General features: G+C 45.6%; 1 protein-coding gene across 1 annotated transcript in view; it reads left to right on the forward strand.

Annotated features, from left to right (window-relative positions):
* Positions 1-507: 507 nt before the first annotated feature.
* Positions 508-20121, forward strand: part of LOC122943275 (mitochondria localized glutamic acid rich protein) — a 43344-nt gene continuing 23730 nt past the window's right edge. Inside the window, exons 1-5 of the mRNA XM_044300883.1 lie at positions 508-699; positions 3266-3369; positions 6115-6205; positions 7443-7451; positions 15047-15283. Coding sequence (XP_044156818.1) covers positions 621-699; positions 3266-3369; positions 6115-6205; positions 7443-7451; positions 15047-15283 — 520 coding nt within the window. The 5' untranslated portion in view covers positions 508-620. The remainder of the gene's footprint in view (positions 700-3265; positions 3370-6114; positions 6206-7442; positions 7452-15046; positions 15284-20121) is intronic.

A 20121-nucleotide genomic window follows, 5' to 3' on the forward strand; every position in this document is an offset into this window, starting at 1 on the left:
TGCACCTCTGGGACCCACATCCTTCCCTGAACCCTACTCACTGTGAATGCATGCACACTTCTCTCCACTGATTTCTATGGGAAGCCAGCCAAGCAAGTCTGGTGACAGATGTTTCTGAAATTCCCATAGGAGAGGAGTGAATGGAGAAAACTGCGCATGTGCAGCCACAGCTTCATTCAAAGTACACCCCTGGTGATCCTGGGTAGAGAAGGAGTCAATGTGAACATCCTTGGTCGCCCATAACAAATCGGCCAGTTTGGGAGGCCCTCTGTATGACCACAACCAGCTCTAAAAGACATGCTATTTATAGTCAGCTGCACATTACAGGGAATTGTTATTATTGAAGCTTATCATTTTCCCGCTTATGGGAGGTGACACGTGACCCTACACTACCATTTGTACCCCGATAAGGGCGGTGAGGAAGGCGCATGCGCACCCATTAGGCCCTGGCTCAGAGCCAATAGAATGCCACAGAACGTTCACCTGAGGAGGGGAAACATGACGTAAAGCCACGCCCCGTGACATCACCTGCCCTTGCGCGTTCTCCGACTCCTCCCACCCCGTCAGTCTCTCTTCACTCGGTAGTCCTCTCCGGGCAGTGCTCTACGGTAGACGACAGCATGCTTCTGTGCCGGAACGTGTGGCAGAAACTGGCCCCCCTGACCCACCGGGGAGCAGCCGCCGCCCTTCTCCGCAATGGTGAGCCTCTTCCCCGTGTCCTTCCAGCTGCTTCTCGGGTCATGCAAGTCGCCATTGTGTCCTGTGAGGGCATTAGAATGACAGGCGCGTGCTGCGGAGGAGCCTGGGGTCCCTTCTTACATGCAGCCTATGGGGGTGCTCTTACTCACTTGGTCATGGGGGATCTGTAGCTGAGAACTGACCCGGCCTAGTGCCTGGTGTGTGGTCATCTGGAGGTCATTCCATGGACATCTCCTGCAGATGCTCAGTGAGGACATTGCTGACAACTGGCCAGGACCAGGGTGTCAGATCTTGTGAGCCCATCTCTGGATAAAAGGCCAATACTGTAAATACCGCCACCTCTGTGTGAGCCATGGTGTCAGAAGAAGGCAGCTTATGACCTAGGAGGGGGGAATTGAAGGTCACCCTGCTGAGGAGGTGACTAGTGTATGCCCCATGGCATGTACATACGGTGGTCATGTAGCGCTAGGCGGTCTCTGCGGTCCGCCCTGTGTCTGGACTGTGTCTCCTGCTTGCTGACTAGTGAAGTGTACTTTGCAGCTCTCGCCTGTCTGATTTCATTTACACCTCATCACCCTGGTCTGCGGCTGGCGGTATAACTAGATTGTGACGCGTCGTGTGCCGTCACGTATGTAATGCCTGCAGTGTATGTGGCTCAGGCATGTCAGGTCTTCACCGTCCATGGGATATTAGGATAAACGCACGGTGTCATTTTACGCCACGTCTTTGTATGCAGCAAAGTCTGCGTGTGGATTTAGGTTGGGGGGTTGCCCATCTTGCCGTCTGTTATTTTTTATAGGATCTATGTGGCACTTAGTGAAAAATGATTAGTAATATACGACTTGAAATGGGAGTAATCCCAGGGTTCCCACGCTGCAGCCACCACCTAGCTTTCCTGGGCCTCATGCACACGATCCTGTTTTTCGCCAGTCTGTGATGTTTTTGGCTAGCGCAGCCTCCTTATGCAGTGATATGGCAGTTGTATATTGTAAGATGGATTTGAGGCTTTCTTCGCTGTGACCCTGGCACGCTCTCTCGCATATTGGGGATGTGTCCTTATTGCACTGGGACGGCCATTCATTCATACACGCGCCAGTTCGTGGCGTAGATTGTTTACTCCCTCACTAAACATGAGCTGACTTCTGATCTGTGAGTGATCTCCACCAGCCGACTGCTTGTGCGGATGGGCCTTCCAGGGAGCGCTGTACGTGATCTTATAGGCTGATGTCAGGGAGGAGGAACCTGCGCTTGCACTGTGACCCAAACAACACAACTACAGATGTGTACGTCCATCCTGAGGACTCCTGCAAAGCAGTGGTCACAGACCCGTTCTGATGGTCCCTACAGAGGAGAGTCGGCTGTACTGCTGCATGTTGGGCTACCTTCACATCTGCGGTAGCTTGGTCCTGCAGGCAAGCAGAGGACTGTTCGCATCCGGCAGAGCTGAATCCGGTTCAGGATATTTTTGGGATGATTATTGGGAATGGACATTCATACAAACGCTTGTTGCTGATAATTGGCCCATATAAAGGTGCCGCAGATCACGGGATGAACGAGCACAATGATCTTTGGTGTTGATACCTAAGGCCTCATGCGCTAGTGTATTACTGTACAGCAGCGGCTGCATGAAGCGCACCGCGTCATAGCAACCAATGACACCGTGCGCTCATGATGTCAGCAGGAATCCCGGCCGGGTTTCCACGGTCCACTCTCGGCCGTGGAACACGGCCGTGTGCATGAGGCCTTAATCATAGTTTCTGGGCAGCAGATGGTGCTGTGTGAACATGGATCTGCTGCCCAGAAACAATTAATCTGTATGGGGATGAGAGAGAGTAGTAGCGATCACTCGTCCTTAGGCCTCTTTCACACAACAGTTTTTTTATTTTTTTATTCCATTACGGGCCGTTTTTTGCCTTTTGTATACGAAACCATTCATTTCAATAGTTCCGCAAAAAAACGGAATGTACTCTGTATGCATTCCGTTTCCATTTTTCTGTTCAGTTGAAAGATAGATGTCCTATTATTGCCCGCAAATCACGTTCCGTGGCTCTATTCAAGTCAATGGGTCCACAAAAAAAGAACACGTACGGAAATGCATCCGTATGTCTTCCTTATCCGTTCTGTTTTTTGCGTAACCATCTATTGAAAATTTGATGCCTAGCCCAATATTTTCTATGTAATTACTGTTTATGCCAAACTGAACGGAAACACAATAGAAACAAAAAACGGACCGCAAGACACTGAAAGCCATATGGTCGTGTGAAAGAGGCCTTATAGAGTGGAGGTGATTGCTGCATGTAAATGCAGCTCTCCCTTCCTCTGACAAGCAGGCAATTATTGGGAAGGAAAGCTTCCTTCCTGATAATGATCTGCTCGTGGGCACGTGTAAATGCACCTTTGCAGGCTGGTATGTATAAGAAGCATTGTTATTTGGGTATTCAACAGTATTGCAGGTTTATTATACAAGTTTAAAAGCAGTGCCCTACAGCCACAAGCTTCCATCAGGTTATGGAAGTGACTGTGAAGCTTGTATTATGTGACACCGCTGATTTTCCCTCTTTTATAGCTTCTGTCCGTCCGATGTCGTCCAGCAGTGTGCCGGGCTCTTCTGGAGAAGCTCTGCCCTATTACCTGCTTGTTGCAGTTGCCCTGACTGGCGGTGGATTTTATGTAAGTATTAATCAGTTATTCACTTTCTTTCCTTACACTAACTGTGTGTTTTTTTTTGTTTGTTTGTGTCCTCTAGTTTTTCTGCATTGTGTGTCACAGGAAATGTCCTGCTTACAACATACTTTATAGGTATTCCAGTTAGAAGTGTTTATCCCCTATCCAAAAGATGGGGGTAACTATTAGTACAACTGCTGGAACCCCCCACGATGACAAGAACCAAGGCCCTGTATCCCGAAGTGCATGGAGTGGCTGTTCAAGCTTGCGCAGCGCCGCTCCCTTCATTCTACCGTATTTTTCGCCGTATTTTTGAACCAAAAGGTGTGCTTTTGGTGGGTTTTGAACTAATTGTGGTCTGTGGATGGCACTGTTATGGGGGATCTGTGGGTGACGCACTGTTATGGGGGATCTGTGGGTGACGCACTGTTATGGGGGATCTGTGGGTGACGCACTGTTATGGGGGATCTGTGGGTGACGCACTGTTATGGGGGATCTGTGGGTGACGCACTGTTATGGGGGATCTGTGGGTGACGCACTGTTATGGGGGATCTGTGGGTGACGCACTGTTATGGGGGATCTGTGGGTGACGCACTGTTATGGGGGATCTGTGGGTGACGCACTGTTATGGGGGATCTGTGGGTGACGCACTGTTATGGGGGATCTGTGGGTGACGCACTGTTATGGGGGATCTGTGGGTGACGCACTGTTATGGGGGATCTGTGGGTGACGCACTGTTATGGGGGATCTGTGGGTGACGCACTGTTATGGGGGATCTGTGGGTGACGCACTGTTATGGGGGATCTGTGGGTGACGCACTGTTATGGGGGATCTGTGGGTGACGCACTGTTATGGGGGATCTGTGGGTGACGCACTGTTATGGGGGATCTGTGGGTGACGCACTGTTATGGGGGATCTGTGGGTGACGCACTGTTATGGGGGATCTGTGGGTGACGCACTGTTATGGGGGATCTGTGGGTGACGCACTGTTATGGGGGATCTGTGGGTGACGCACTGTTATGGGGGATCTGTGGGTGACGCACTGTTATGGGGGATCTGTGGGTGACGCACTGTTATGGGGGATCTGTGGGTGACGCACTGTTATGGGGGATCTGTGGGTGACGCACTGTTATGGGGGATCTGTGGGTGACGCACTGTTATGGGGGATCTGTGGGTGACGCACTGTTATGGGGGATCTGTGGGTGACGCACTGTTATGGGGGATCTGTGGGTGACGCACTGTTATGGGGGATCTGTGGGTGACGCACTGTTATGGGGGATCTGTGGGTGACGCACTGTTATGGGGGATCTGTGGGTGACGCACTGTTATGGGGGATCTGTGGGTGACGCACTGTTATGGGGGATCTGTGGGTGACGCATATATAGCATCTTATGCTATGTGTCATCCACAGATCCCCTCCATAAGTGTCCCTGTAGTGAATGACCCTCAATACAGGGCTGGGGGCCGGCATCTGGCTTTATAATGACAGCGGGGCCCGTGCAGTGACTGTATTCTACTACACGGGCCCCGCTCACTGTATAATCGTATCTGTAATAGTAAATAGTTATGTGCATAATCGCATAATGAACGGAGTACTTACAACTACAAGCGTTTGCCGGGAGGACAGGCGCTGGCAGCGTGAGTCATACGTCATGTGCCCACGCCGCCTGCTTCATTCATAAAGTGGGCGGCGCAGGCGCGTGACGTATGACTCACACACTGCCAGCGCCCGTCCTGCCAGCCTGCCTCCTCCCTCCTCTCGGCGAGCGTTTGTAGTTGTAAGTACTCCGCTCATTATGCGATTATGTACATAACTATTTACTATTAGACATACGATTATACAGTGAGCGGGGCCCGTGTAGTAGAATAGTCACTGCACGGGCCCCGCTGTCATTATAAAAGCAGACGCCGGCCCCCAGCCCCTCCTCCCTCACAGCTGATACACCCGCCGCGCGGCATCGCGGCGGGTGTATCATTGAAAATCGCAAAATAATTTGCGCAAAAAATTCGCGCGAAATTTCGCAAATCGCAAAATAAGCTGCATTCGCCGTATAAGACGCACTGCTATTTTCCCCCCACTTTTTGGGGGGAAAAAGTGCGTCTTATACGGCGAAAAATACGGTATATGGGACTGCCGGAGATAGCAGAGTACAGCGCTTGCCTGTTTCCGTCAGTAATTGAGTGGCAGGGCTTGTGCTTGAGCAACCACTCAGTTCATTTTAGGTTTCGGGGACCCAATTCTCTTGATTTGGTGGTGCTCCCACTGGTCAGACAGCCACCAATCTAATAGTTGTCTTCTCTTCCATGGGCAGAGGAAAACTTGTTATAAAAGGACTACCCCTTCAAAAAGGTTGTCCGGGATTTGAATACAGATGGCTTATCCTCAGGATAGGAGACTTTGCTGTTGTAAACCCGGTGGTTTCTCCACACACAATTCTCATATGGAAAATTCACACACTTGGGTGAACAAAGCACATGTTCCAGTTTTCATTTTGGAGAAAAAAAAAATTGACACGTGGGTGAGTCTTCTGCCTGTGGTTAGGACAGGGCTCTGGTAAATATCCTGCGGTCAGAAGAATTAATTTCCTGAGAAGCCGCGGTCATAAGATTGTTGTCCTTCACGTGTTTTTTACTTTATGAGGATTTGATAGGAGGACAATGTTTTCTTGCTTCAGGCCTCGCTCAGGTACAGGACGGTGGGTTTCAGTTAGTATATTCCTTGCCTTTCCTAATTTCCACATGTTATTGCAGGCTTACCGAACATTGCGCAGAGACAAAGCGCGTTTCCATGAACGCCATGAGTACATCAATGAACAGCTGAAACCTGCCTTTGAGGAATACGGTAAGATTTATTATATAGTAGCATGGCTCTTGAGTTCGGGGGTCCCAGAGTCCCCTGTGTGAGTGGTTTTGTTTGGAAATGCGAGCTTAGATTCCAGCAAACCCATGATCAGACATCACCCACCACTAAATGACGCCTTCCTCCCTATGCATAATAACATGGGTCCTCATATACCTTTTGTGTAGTGCTGGTTGACTGTAAATCTTGACCTTGGTTGTAACATTGCTGTGGGGTATCTCTTGGCTAGTCAGTTTGAGATGCAACAGTGATTTACATTTAGAGCGTTCCATGTGTGAGAGCACCAAACTGATGGACTAACTTTTTTTTTTTTTTTTTTTGTGGTTTGCAAATAAGATACCCATTTATAGCAAGTATATGATCACAGTGAGAGGTATGGGTGAGGGTGAAGCACTCTGCTTCTCTCAGAAGACTCCAGGTCGATACATTAGTCACTGGGCCCACCTGCTATATCATGAGAAGCCAAGAGTGTTGTATCCTGTCGATATGCCATCATTATGGATGATGGAAAAACACCTTAAGGGTCCATTCGCACGTCCGTAAGTGTTTTGCGGATCCGCAAAATACGGACACCTGCAATGTGCGGTCCGCAATTTGCAGACTGCCATTGAAAGTGAATGGGTCCGCAAATTGCGGAACGAATGCAGACCCAAATTACAGACGTGTGAATGGACCCTGAAGAGGTTGTATTGTGAAGATGGCCCCTGTCCATATGTACTATATGGGCATCATGGAGAGGGTCCTTCGCTTGGGGCCTCTCTCCATGAACCAGAATGAAGAGTCCCATTGTGGCAGACTCGAGCCGTGTAATACTAAATTTCCCCTGCAGATGTCTCTGCAATTGAGATGTTTGGTGGGGATACCGGACTTGGAACCTAGGGTAATCTGCTGATTGCGCTGGGACTGCATATTGAAAAAGTTTTGGGGGGGGAAGGGGTTCAAACCTGCCAAGACTCGCACAGTTTACTTTAACTGCATCTTCTTTTTTTAACCAAAAGGATCCTAAAGGGAAGAAAATGTATTACAAATAATAAAGTCCTAATACTAACATGCACCTGTAATTTATTCCAGTCCCCAAAAATAAAAATAAAAACTTGCGTTCAAAGGAGCAGAGGCGGATCATCAGATTTCAATTTATTAACATGTACATTTTGTTTTCTCACTGTATGAGTGTTATAAACTTGTTAATTGTATCTTATTTATTTTTTTCCTTCCCCAGAAACTAAAAGTAAGTGGATATTATTTCTTGCTCTTTCCTATATATGTGCTTTCCCTACTATCTGCATTATATTGCTTGGCCTGAATAGTTGCCCTGATGCACCAGTAAAGTTTCTTACAGATTTGGTGAAATCCCGGGGGTGGCTGTTTAGCCTGATTCAGCCATTTGTATGTGTATTGTGTATAACATACAGTGGGAACCCAGGCCACGCAGTATATATGGCAAGGGAACACTGCTCTTTTGAACAAGGATTGCTATTCCACTCTTTCTTTTCATGAAGCATGAACACCTATAATTTGTACATTTTGTACTTCAAACAGTAATGTACCTGTTTGGAGTTAAGCTAAATTAAATGCCTCTGTCAGCATGATTAACCCTAATAAATCGGGCATATTGCCTGGTAGAGTTGACCATTCTTAGTAAAACGATTTCTATATTTTCTATAAAGGGTTAATAATGGCTGACATACATTAAGTTTTATATTTAGGTAAATTTCCTAGTTGGAGCACCAGGGGGCTGGCTATAGGTCTAGGAGCACCACTAGCACAACACCCCTTGTGCTATCTGTACCCCCTCTCCCCTTTGAGTGACAGGGCTAGACATCTCATCTGGCCCTGTGTTCTCGCGGCAAGGCTCAATGACTCGGCGCTTGCCGCTTCCTGAGCTTGGGAGGCAGCAGAAGATGCATTGAACAAGCAATGAGTCAGCTTAGTGCCTCGGAGACTGCACAGTGGATCTGATGGGCACTGCTTTGTGAGCTCATCAGATCTAGCCGTATCACTCGATGGGTACGGAGAGCACAAGGGGTATTGCTCCTAGAGCTATGTCCAGCCCGATGCTCCAACTAGGGAATTTACCTAAATATAAAAATGTATATCTCGGCCATTATTAACTCTTTATAGAAAAGAGAGATTGTTTTTTTACTCAGCATGATCAACCCTGCCAGGCAATATGCCAGGTTTAATAGGGTTGATCATGCTGACAGAGGCTCTTTAAAGCCATTAATGTCAGGTCATTGACATCAGATAGGTGTGGGGTCTGACGGCGGCCTCCTCATTGCTACCAAGCACGGCACCGTACATTATATAGCGGCTGCGCTTGGTATTGCAGCTCAGGCCTACTTACTTAGGACTGAGTTGTGCCTAGGCCATGTGACCGATCAACATGATGTCACTGGCCTAGGAAGCACTCACCGGAGTACAATGGCTTCTTCAAACAGCTGACTGGTGGAGGAGTACCAGGAGTTGTACCCCCACCAATCGGATATGGATTACTTATCCTAAGTCCCTGATAACCCCTTTAAAATCTTCCTAAAAGTTCCTGACCGGAAATCAGTCCATTTATCCTTGTTCACAACAGAGCATGTGTTGTGTGTTGTTTCTCTGTGACTGTGGATGGAAGTTTTTGTGGCGTCTGCTAATTCTGGTTAGAATGAGAACATAAAGTTCCCAAAAAAATTCAATTTGCATGAGCATAACCTTTTATTTTTGGCTCATGTGAGTTTCTTTTCCTCTAATTGTCACTTTTGCTTCTTACAATTTCCAGAATAAAGTCCATGGGGGATATCTACCCAAACTTGAAGCTATAGGAGCAAAAAAAAAAAAGGGACAGTCCATCTTGCCGTGCAGCCTAACTAGCGATGATTTTAGTTTCACACCAGCCCTTTAAAATCACCAACACATTAATTGACCGTTCATTTTGTCAGCTCTCTTGTTTTGATACTGTATGCCCAGACCTCTTGTGGTGAAATGAAGGGTTGGAGCCCATTATGATTCAGTAAAAAAAACGTTTGTGAAACCATTGGATAGGATATGGCTGATTGCTCTTATCTGTGTGTAAATGACTGTCCAATAAAAAGACCACACTGAATGTTGCGTTTCGACTGAACGTCCTTTATTTTTTCTGTCTGAGATTTCTGGGGAATAGTTTTCTTTGAGGTGACTAAATATTTCCTGAAATTAAACTAACCTGGAAGGTTTGGGGTTTGTGTTTTATGTAATGTGTTTGCTTTGCTTGCCCTATGTAGAGTAGTTTAAAGCAAAATCACAAAGCGTAAATTTCTAATGAGAACCTGTTTTGTAGCACGGCCAGATTCCTAAATCATTGATCTGTTTGTATATTAATAAAATTGTGCTTCTTCTGTCCTCCGATTATTGTTCACTTCATGGCCAAAAGTATGGCAGACATTCCTGCTAGCCAGCCAGCCGTTTCAGCCACACCTACTCTACATACCACTATAATATGTGGATAGCTGAAGAAACACAGATTACAATGATGCAATTATCTCTGAACGCCACATAGTAAAGGCCATCATACACATTCTGACTCTCCCCTGACAGAGAGAAGTAGCAGGCGAAGTGAATATGATCATCCGGCTGAGCTGTCTGACAGCGGCTTTCTCTTCTGTTCCCATGGAATACACATTTGTCCAAATTAAACACGGATGTGCATGGGGGAGTCTGGAGAGATAGCTGTAAGCTGAACAGTCGTTTGGCCGACAGCTACCGAATGTGTATGGAAGCCATTAGCCTGAATTAGAATGGCCGCAGTGCCGGAGACTGGAGTTCACATACTTTCTGGCCATGGAGATCATTTTGTTTTTCTTTCTTTTCTGTTCTCATGACCCCACACAGATTTAGTTAATTTTACACATTGGATATAATAAATGCTACAGAATGCTCTTTCTTAGGGCTCATGCACACAAACATCTTTTTTTCTGAGTCAGTTTTTTTTGCAGACCGTATGCGGAACCATTCACTTCAATGGGTCCACAAAAAAAACCTGAAGTTACTCGGTGTACATTCAGTTTCCGTATGTCTGTATTTCCGTTCCGCAAAAAAATAGAACATGTCCTATTATTGTCCTCATTACGGACAAGGATAGTACTGTTCTATGAAGGGCCTGCTGGTCCGTTCCACAAAATACGGGGCCCTCATAAAGAATCAAATTGTATAACATTCTGTGTTCTGAATGCTTTTATTGTGTTCTGGATTTATATGCCTTCCCTTAAAGGGGTTATCTGAAACAAAAAAATGTCCCCCATATGCCTGGACCCCTCACACTGAATATACTTACCTGGCTCTCTGCTTCCTGTGCCGCTCCTGGTTCCCTCACTGCTGCTTCTCCCTGTGCGGGGATGAAACCATCTGGTGTTGGGGTGGAGGAAGGGGGAGCAGCCAATGGAAGGCGGTGACGGGGTCTAGCCTCCCTAGCATCACCTGTGATGGTAGGTAGGCTCGTCCCTGTCCTCACCTGCCATTGGTTTCTCTTCCCCCCCCCCCCGACACCCCTGGATGTTTTTATCGGTGTGGGGAGCCAGGTAAGTAGATTCAGTGTAAGAGGCCCGGCATATGGGGGACCTTTTTTAGTCTGAGAACCCCTTTTAATGCTGCATTCACATGTGCACCACAGACTCCAGTAGTCTGTTCCGGCATAGCAGATACTGATGCTATAATGGGATCCATCCAGCTGGACAGATACTGCTGCGCGCAGTGGTGTTTGGCTAAAAGCCAGCATTTATGCTGTAAAGCCGCGGGATCCCCATTGGATCCCGTTATAGTCGGTGGGGATCTGTCACTGCATGGCAGTGTCCAATAATCTGTTCCTCTGCCAGAACAGACGACCGGAGTTTTTGCTGCATATGTGAACATAGCCCAACTTTTCCTTGGTTTGAGGTTTACAGGTTCAGATAGGACAGCATAGATAAGGTGGTAAGTCCACTTCACTTTAGACTTGGTCAAAACTTTATGGCCTAAAAGTCATGGTATAGTTGCAAGATGCCACCTAAATGTTTCTCTGTGAGGGATGATAGAAGTTGCAGATGGACTGTTTTCCATAGAGTCACCGTAATGCTGCACTTTACTAGCCTTTACTACCACTAGCCTAAAGTAGTTCCCACCCCAGTTGGATTTTAACATGCCCGATCCTTTAGCTTTTGGGGAGATGAGCTGCTGTCGGAGATGTCCGAACGTGTGCTTACCTGCCCAAGCATGCAGCAGTATTCGTGGGGTAGGGAGGGGTAGCTAAATGAGTGCACGGCCAACTGGTTTCTGAAGTGCAGCCAGCCTAGGCTGAGTTCACATCACCGTTTGGCTTTACAGGATCCTGTATAAAAAAATAATAATTATCCTGTTGCATCAGTTGGCATTTCCTTCTGAGATCCACTTATTATTTTTTTTCCCATCTAAAAAAAGATCTCTGACAAAAATAGCTCAAATAGATGCCAACTGATGCAACAGGATCTCCTTTTTTTTTTTTTTTTTTTTTTTTTTTTTTTTTGTTGTTGCTCTTGACTGATTAGAAGAACTGTCAACTAAATGGTGATGTGAACTCGACCTCAACATATGTGTATTTGATGCAATTTTTAACATGCTATAATACAAGTAGAAGGAATGGTTTCCCTTCTGACAACCATGGTGACATACCCGAATAGTTTCGGGGTTATGGTTAAATCCACTTGTGCATGCCTAATATTGTCTGAATCTCCACCGATTGCATGAGCTGGATTATCGGGCTGCTCCGGTTTGCCCACCTATATAGCATAGAACAGTAGTTACACCATACACTAAATCTGTCACGGGTTACAACCAGAATGCTGTCTCGTTACCTGCTTTTCCTCACCCTGAGTCTCACCCGTCTACTGTTCACCCTTTGTCGTTTTTGTTGCAAATGTACTTATGCAAAATGATTTATGTAGGTATAATGGAGCTTTCTGTGGTGATACAACTAACACTTGTTCCTGTTTAGTTACGTTACTTTTTAGATACCTGACCTCTATAGAAAGTAAGCTAGCCATTTTTGGATTAGGCAGTTTTTGTACGACCTGAATGATCAAGACAATTGACATCTGTCCAAAAAGGTCATCGGCCGTTCAGGATTCATTTTAAAGGGAATCTGTCACCATGAAGATGCAGTGTAATCTGGTATAGAGCTGGAGGAGCTCTGCAGATAATAGTTTTATGGGATACTGTAGCTTGCTGCTGGCAGAATACAATGCATTTTCAGTGTGACGGGTTCCCTTTTAAATTATCTCATTGATGACTAGGTTCACAGACCAAGCATGTGTGGCTAGGTTTAGGCTCTACACATTTGTCTCAGGTTTGGAGCATAATATGGACCCCATTTTACATCAGTGGGGATTTATCAGGGGCTGCTGGAATTTGTACAGTGGATCCAATGTATCTGTAAAGAATAAATCAAGGCAACTGGACGTACTGTAGATTTCTTGAAAACGTTTCACTCGTTCTTCCACTGAGCTTTCTCAATTCTGAGTGACTGTACAAAAATTCTGGGAATAAATATGTAACTGAATCAACATCTGGTAACTATACCCAGCATTGGGTCAAAAGTGTTGATTCCATTATCCTAATTGGAGTCAGTAGGTGATAGACTTCCCAGAAATAGGTGTCAAGACAGCATTGTATGTGGCAGACAATAGATGTCTACAGCTACATATGGGATAACCTCTGGTCAAGATTCAGCCATGTACTTACATCTAAAAGGAACAGGTCACACCTTTTGAAGACAGTCAAGTACGTGTTTTGGATAAGGAAGCCGATTGGTGTGAAGGAGGCCATCTACGTAAAAATAGAGAAGCCAAGCTTGAGGTGGCGGGGTTAGACATCTATTGTCTGCCACATACAATGCTGTCTTGACACCTTTTTCTGGGAAGTCTTTATTGCCTACTGACTCCAATTAGGATAATGGAATCAACACCTTTGACCCAATGCTGGGTATAATTACCAGATGTTGATTCAGTTACATATTTATTCCCAGAATTTTTGTACAGTCACTCAGAATTGAGAAAGCTCAGTGGAAGAACGAGTGAAACGTTTTCAAGAAATCTACAGTACGTCCAGTTGCCTTGATTTATTCTTTACAGATATATACCATGACCTGGATAAATGAGAACCTTCACAGACGGTGGATCCAATGGATTAGATTCACCCAACAGTTGTGAAAAACACGATCTCAGAAGTTCTCCTCAGTGGGGGTCTATGCTCTCAACTGTCTAGAATAAAGGGTCTTTAGCACTTTCTAGTTGCTGAGAGATTACAACTGTATGGACCTTATTTATGAGATCCTATGTTTGTACTCTTTTTATGAGTTACACTTTTTGCCTCATTGAGATGCAGTTTAACTGAAAAGTTATGACATCACTGTCTATGGTAGTAGGCTAATTTTAATTTCTCAGCTATAACCTCTACTGCATAGTTCCTAAGCAGATTTGTGTCTCCATGCTAACAGACTGCAAGCAAACCCTGTAGACTTTTATTGTGCAGTCATCATTCTTTCTATTTGTCCCCTGTGTTTTGCCAACATTCAGTAGATTGGCAAGAAGATTCAAAAGTATCATGGCTACATGGTCAGACTAGAGTTTGTAGTCTGTTGCCATGGAAATGTATAAGTCTGCATAAAAGCTATGTACACAAAATTGTATCAAAGCTTAATCTATTTTTCCATGCAGTTTGAACAATTCGTTTTTTTTTTAAAGTAGTCCTCAAGGATCAGCGGATCATAGTGACCCTTCACTAGGTCCCTGGTTATAAGCTGTAATCTTAGGTGCCACAGAAGGGCAAATATACAGTTCTATTTGAAATTAAAGGGGTTCTTTTAAACTGATGATCTATCCTCTGGATAGATCATCAGCATCTGATTGGCGGGGGTCTGACACCCAGCGGCCTTCTCTGTTTCCTTCGGGCCCAGTGAAGTCACGACTAGTATCACTAGCCTGTGTGGGGCTAAGCTCTCTTCACTTGAATGGAGCTTAGCCGTGCCCAGGCCAGTGATGCTAGTCGTGACGTCACTGGGCCTGTGGTAAACGGCGAGAAGGCTGCTGCCAGCTCCGCTGCCTTCTCAAACAGCTGATCGGCAGGGTTCCTGGGCGTCGGACCCCTGCCGATCAGATGCTGATGATCTATCCAGACGATAGGTAATCAGTTTAAAAGAACTGTAGAACCCCTTTAAAGTATTGTCCATGTGATGCATGGTTCTTCAGAGCAAGAAAGTCTTTAGGGTAACTGCCCAATCAATGAGGGTTCACAACTGGAGTCCAACCTTGATTAACTCTGAATTTCCTAATGAACTATTTGAGAATGGACAAAAATGACCTTTGTTTCATAATCCATTCAAATACTTACAGGGTTAATCCCCCTAAAAAGTGTTGTCCTTCTAAAGTATTTGAGAGCTCATCATGGCAAAACGGAAAATATATTCTAGGAAAGGTCAGTTACAAAAATAAGAGGAAAAGGGGAAATAGTTGAGGAAACTAAATGTAGTCAGAATGTTTAAGTAACAAAGTGAAAAAAATTGAGGGAGAGTAGTGCACATCACTTAGTCATTGAGAGGCATATCATCATTATTATATGGATAGAGATCATAATCATGTGGCTAGAGACGATTATCAATAGAAGCTGTGCTAATGTCATTCCTGAAGCAACCATAGGTAATATAGGGAAGCCTTCCAGGGCCCATGCATACATATATAACCAAATTCTGGTGTTTACTATATTTCTTCGTTTTGCATAAGTATGTTTGAGTGCTCCTACAAAATATGGAATGTTTCATCTTGGAGCCATGTCATCTTTACTCGCCTCCTTTAAAAGGTGATAAAGTGGAAGCCAGTGCAGTGTCTGAAACCATTGAAGAGGCTGTAGAAGCAGCCATTGAGGAGACTGCTGCAGAAGAGGTCACTGAACAGGAGGCAGCCCCAAGTGCAACACTAGAGCAGGAGCAAGCAGTGGCAGAGGATGAAGCTGCACCAGCACCTACAGAGGATGGAGCTGCACCAGCACCTACAGAGCAAGAGTCGGCACCAAGCACAGAAGCTGCTTCAGAGCAAGGTTAAAGCAAACATCTATGTACTAACATTACATTAGTTGTATTCAGACAATAAAAAAAAAAAATGCTGTTACTTTGTAGTTGATAGTGGGATATTTAGAAATTAACGTGAAGTGATCTGCATTTTTTTTTACTATAATGTGTACAGAGTACTGACCAAATCTTATTTTCAGGTGACTTGTTTTTTAGTATAATGGCAAATGTATATTGCAAATTTAACAGATCCGAAGACAGAGAAGAAGGCATGTGCCAACAAAAAGGGATAATTTTTGGACCTTTTCTAATTGAAAAAATAAATTCTGACAGAGCAGTTAAAAACATGTAGCAGTTTTGCCAGCTCTGGGCAGAAAAGTGGTGGGTTGTTTAGCTGCTCATATCTCTGGGTTGGTAGCAGCTGGAGATGTGGGCCTGGTCTTGTTGAAAGCTGGCAGAATCACAGAAATTGAGTCTGAAATAAATGTGGTAAAATCAGCATTTGCATTCACTGCCCTCCCATTTTCTAACAGTGATATCTTCCCATGTAGTGAAGATAATGGTGTGATTCTGGTATTGTTTGGAAGGCCAGCTTTCAAACAAGACAAAGACCAGTCTCTAGCTACTACCAATCTAGAGATATGAGCAGCTAAGCCAGCCCGAGCTCTGTTAGGTGGTTAAGCAGGCTGTTTATCATCAGCTGCCGTACACTTACCCATAGCCATATATGTCACTGTCACTTTGACATTGTCTCATTGTTAAAGGGCTTGCAGGGGTTTGGATACACACCTAAGAGATCTCAGATTGTCATGCATAACTTTTCAGGGCACACTTTTAATTTGGGCCAAATCAAATCTTCTATTAAAGTGGTTGTCTCACCTCAGACATTGGGGGCATGTCGCTAGGATATCCCCCCAATGTCTGATAGGTGCCCGGAGCCCGCAAAGTGAAGGAGGGCACACCATCCCTCCATTCATTCATATGGGAGTGCCAAAAATAGCTAAGTGCTGCCTCAGCTATTTCCCTCAGCCCCATAGAAGTGATTGGAGCGGTGGCCACGTGCCGCTTGGCTATTTTCTGTGCTCCCCTAGGAATAAATGGGGGCCAGCCGTTCATGCGCGGTGCACCCTCCTTTAATTTGCAAGCTCCATTCTAAAGATAGGTGTGAGTTCCACCTCTGTGACCCACACCTATCAGACATTGGGGGCATATCCTAGTAATATTCCCTCAATTTCTGAGGTGAGACAACCCCTTTAAAGGTCCCAGATTTTTAGCTACTAGCTTCCTGCTTTTCTGTTTTGCTGAGCATGTTTTGCAGGTCAAAGCTAAGTAGGAAACTTAGAGGTTGTCCCATGAACAACACTTATGCGCTAGCCACAGGATTAGCAATAAATGAGCTGTGGCTGTAAGGCTACCTGCACACGAATGTGTGCTTCCTGTTGCCGTATTGCAGACTGCATTTGCTGATCCGCAATACACGGGCGTCGTTCTGTGGCCATTCCGCATCACTGAAGCAGACCTTTTCACTTCAATGGGTCTGCAAATCCGGTGGTGCGGAACGGAACCCTACGAGAGCACTACAAAGTGCTTCCTGTGGGGTTTTGTCCCGTACTTCCATTCCGCAAAAAGATAGAACTTGACCATTAAAGTGAACGGGTCCGCGATCCGCGATCCGCTGTGGCTGCCCCACGGATGATGTTCGTGCATTGCGGGCCGCAGCAGGACCACGGGGTGCACATGTTCGTGTGCAGATGGCCTAAGCTGCATAGCATATACTCAGCGTCTGGACTGTATTTCAGCATAACCTTACCAGCACACAATGGAGGCAAAGGGGTCAGTATAAAAAGAAAAATGTTTGAGCTAACCTCATTTGCGTGTCGTACTACAGATAATAGGCCATAATTGGGGTGTCAGACTACCTTTAATAAAAATTTTGTCGAAATTGATTTGCGCCAAAAAGAAGGCACAACTTAGTCCAGGATGCAAGATCATGTAGCTTAGTAAGTTTGGGACATTGGGGGGAATTTATCATGAGAATATTTGAAGTCCGTTTTGCTTGAGTCTGTGTTGAAGTACTTTGTGTCACATTTATCAAATGTCACAGGTTGTTTGATAAATTTGGTTAGTCTTTAAACTTAAAGGGAACCTGTCACTGGGATTTTGGGTATAGAGCTGAGGACATGGGTTGCTAGATGGCCGCTAGCACATCCACATCACCCAGTCCCCATAGCTCTGTGTGCTTTTTTTGTGTAAAAAAAAAAACACGATTTGATACATATGCAAATTAACCTGAGATGAGTCCTGTATGTGAGAGGAGTCAGGGACAGGACTCATCTCTGTTAATTTGCATATGTATCAAATCGTTTTTTTTACACAATGAAAGCACACAGAGCTATGGGGACTGGGTATTGTGGATGTGCTAGCGGCCATCTAGCAACCCATGTCCTCAGCTCTATACCCAAAATCCCGGTGACGGGTTCCCTTTAACATTTCTGTCTAGAAAAGCTACTCCAGTTTTCCTACTCCACCCTCATCCTGGAGTAAAATTGTGACTTTAAAAAAAAAAATCGCAAAGATAAATCTGGAGTGAAACTCATTTACATTAACCACACCCACTTTTTCACCTATATCACAAAACTAGAGTGAGTGAAAGTTTTTGCGCAAGCGCTTAAATTTTGCGCACTCACGTGCAAAAAAGTAGCAAAAGCCCTATCTTGTGACTTTTTGACACCAGAATTTTGGAGTGAAGGTATGATAAATCAGTGCCATTGTGTTTTCCCTATTAAAGTAAGTCTGGAAACTTGCCACATTAATGCTTGGGATAGGGCATGCTGTACTCTTCTCTAGAAAAGGTATCCAGCACCAGGATAAAACCATAACCTTATTATCATTGGCATATTATAAGTTGTCAACACGTTTTGATCAGCAGATCTTATGACATAAAAAGCATGGATTTACAACTCTTTAAGGCAGCGTTCCTCAGCCCCAGTCCTCAGGGCCCACCTGCCGGTCATGTTTTCAGGATTTCCCTAGTATTGAGGAGGTGATATAATTAGTGTCAGTACATCAGGATTTACCACAGGTACTCATTCTGTGGGATATTCTCAAATCATGGCACATAGGTGGGCCCTGAGGACTGGAGTTGGGGAACACTGCTTTAAGGCTGTTGTTTTGGTCCGCATCCGAGCCGCAGTTTTGGTGGTTTGGATGCTGACCCATTCACTTCAATGGGGCCGCAAAAGATGCAGATAGCACTCCGTTGCTCCGTTCCGTGGTCCACAAAAAAAAATATAACCTGTCCTATTCTTGTCCGTGTTTTTGCAGACAAGAATATGCAGTTATATTAATGGTTGTCCGCGCCGTTCCGTAAATTCCAAAGTCCGTGCGGAACGCAAAACACAACGGTCGTGTGCATAAGGCCTAACAAGCAGATCCAACCCCCACAGTGGATGCAAATTGAAAAACTTGGCAATTAATGAATTTAATGTTTAGTCCCAGTGAGGGAGGATCATTATACACACTAACATAAAACAAATTGGAACATGAAAATCAAGATACATGGTAGTGAACAGTGCAAAGCTGCCCAAAAGGGACATATACATATATGCAAATAGAAATATGAACTCATTCCCTTTAGGCCTCATGCACACGACAGTTTTTTTTCACGGTCCGCAAAAACGGGGTCCGTGATCCGTGACCGTTTTTTCATCCGTGGGTCTTCCTTGATTTTTGGAGGATCCACGGACATGAAAAAAAAGTTGTTTTGGCGTCCGCCTGGCCGTGCGGAGCCAAACGGATCCGTCCTGAATTACAATGCAAGTCAATGGGGACGGATCCGTTTGACGTTGACACAATATGGTGCAATTGCAAACGGATCCGTCCTCATTGACTTTCAATGTAAAGTCAGGAGTCCCTTTACTTTCACACTTGTGTTCATAATGCAGACGGTGGCTCCGTTCAGAGCGGATCCGTCTGCATTATATTGTTAAAACATTTCTAAAGTGTGAAAATAGCCTCAGACGGATCCGTCCAGACTTTACATTGAAAGTCAATGGGGGACGGATCCGTTTGAAAATTGAGCCACAGTGTGTCATCTTCAAACGGATCCGTCCCCATTGACTTACATTATAAGTCTGGACGGATCCGCTTGCCTCCGCACGGCCAGGCGGACACCCAAACATAACTTGAAGCGTACCCATCACCATGGGAACTCCTCTATGTTAGAATATACTGTCGGATATGAGCTACATCGTGAAACTCATTTCCGACAGTATATTCTAACACAGAGGCGTTCCCATGGTGATGGGGACTGCTTCAGGTTAGAATACACTCAAAAACTGTGTACATGACTGCCCCCTGCTGCCTGGCAGCACCCGATCTCTTACAGGGGGCCGTGATCAGCACAATTAACTCCTCAGGTGCCGCACCTGAAGGGGTTAATTGTACTATCATATCCCCCTGTAAGAGATCAGGGCAGCAGGGGGCAGCCCCCCCCCTCCCCAGTTTGAATATCGTTGGTGGCACAGTGTGCGCCCACCATCGCCCCCCCCCTTCCTCCCTGTATAGTTAAAAATCGTTGGTGGCACAGTGTGCGCCCACCATCGGCCCCCCTCTCCCTATAGTAGTAACAACCATTGGTGGCAGTGTGCGGCCTCCCATTCCCCCCCCCCCCCCACCACAGTAGAAGATTCATACTTACCTGCTTGCTGCTGCGATGTCTGTGACCGGCCGGGAGCTCCACCTACTGGTAAGTGAAAGGTCTGTGCGGCGCATTGCTAAAGAACTGTCACTTACCAGTAGGAGGAGCTCCCGGCCGGTCACAGACATCGCAGCAGCAAGCAGGTAAGTATGAATCTTCTACTGTGGT

This window comes from Bufo gargarizans, chromosome 1 (genome assembly GCF_014858855.1).
Source record: "Bufo gargarizans isolate SCDJY-AF-19 chromosome 1, ASM1485885v1, whole genome shotgun sequence".
Classification (NCBI taxonomy): domain Eukaryota; kingdom Metazoa; phylum Chordata; class Amphibia; order Anura; family Bufonidae; genus Bufo; species Bufo gargarizans.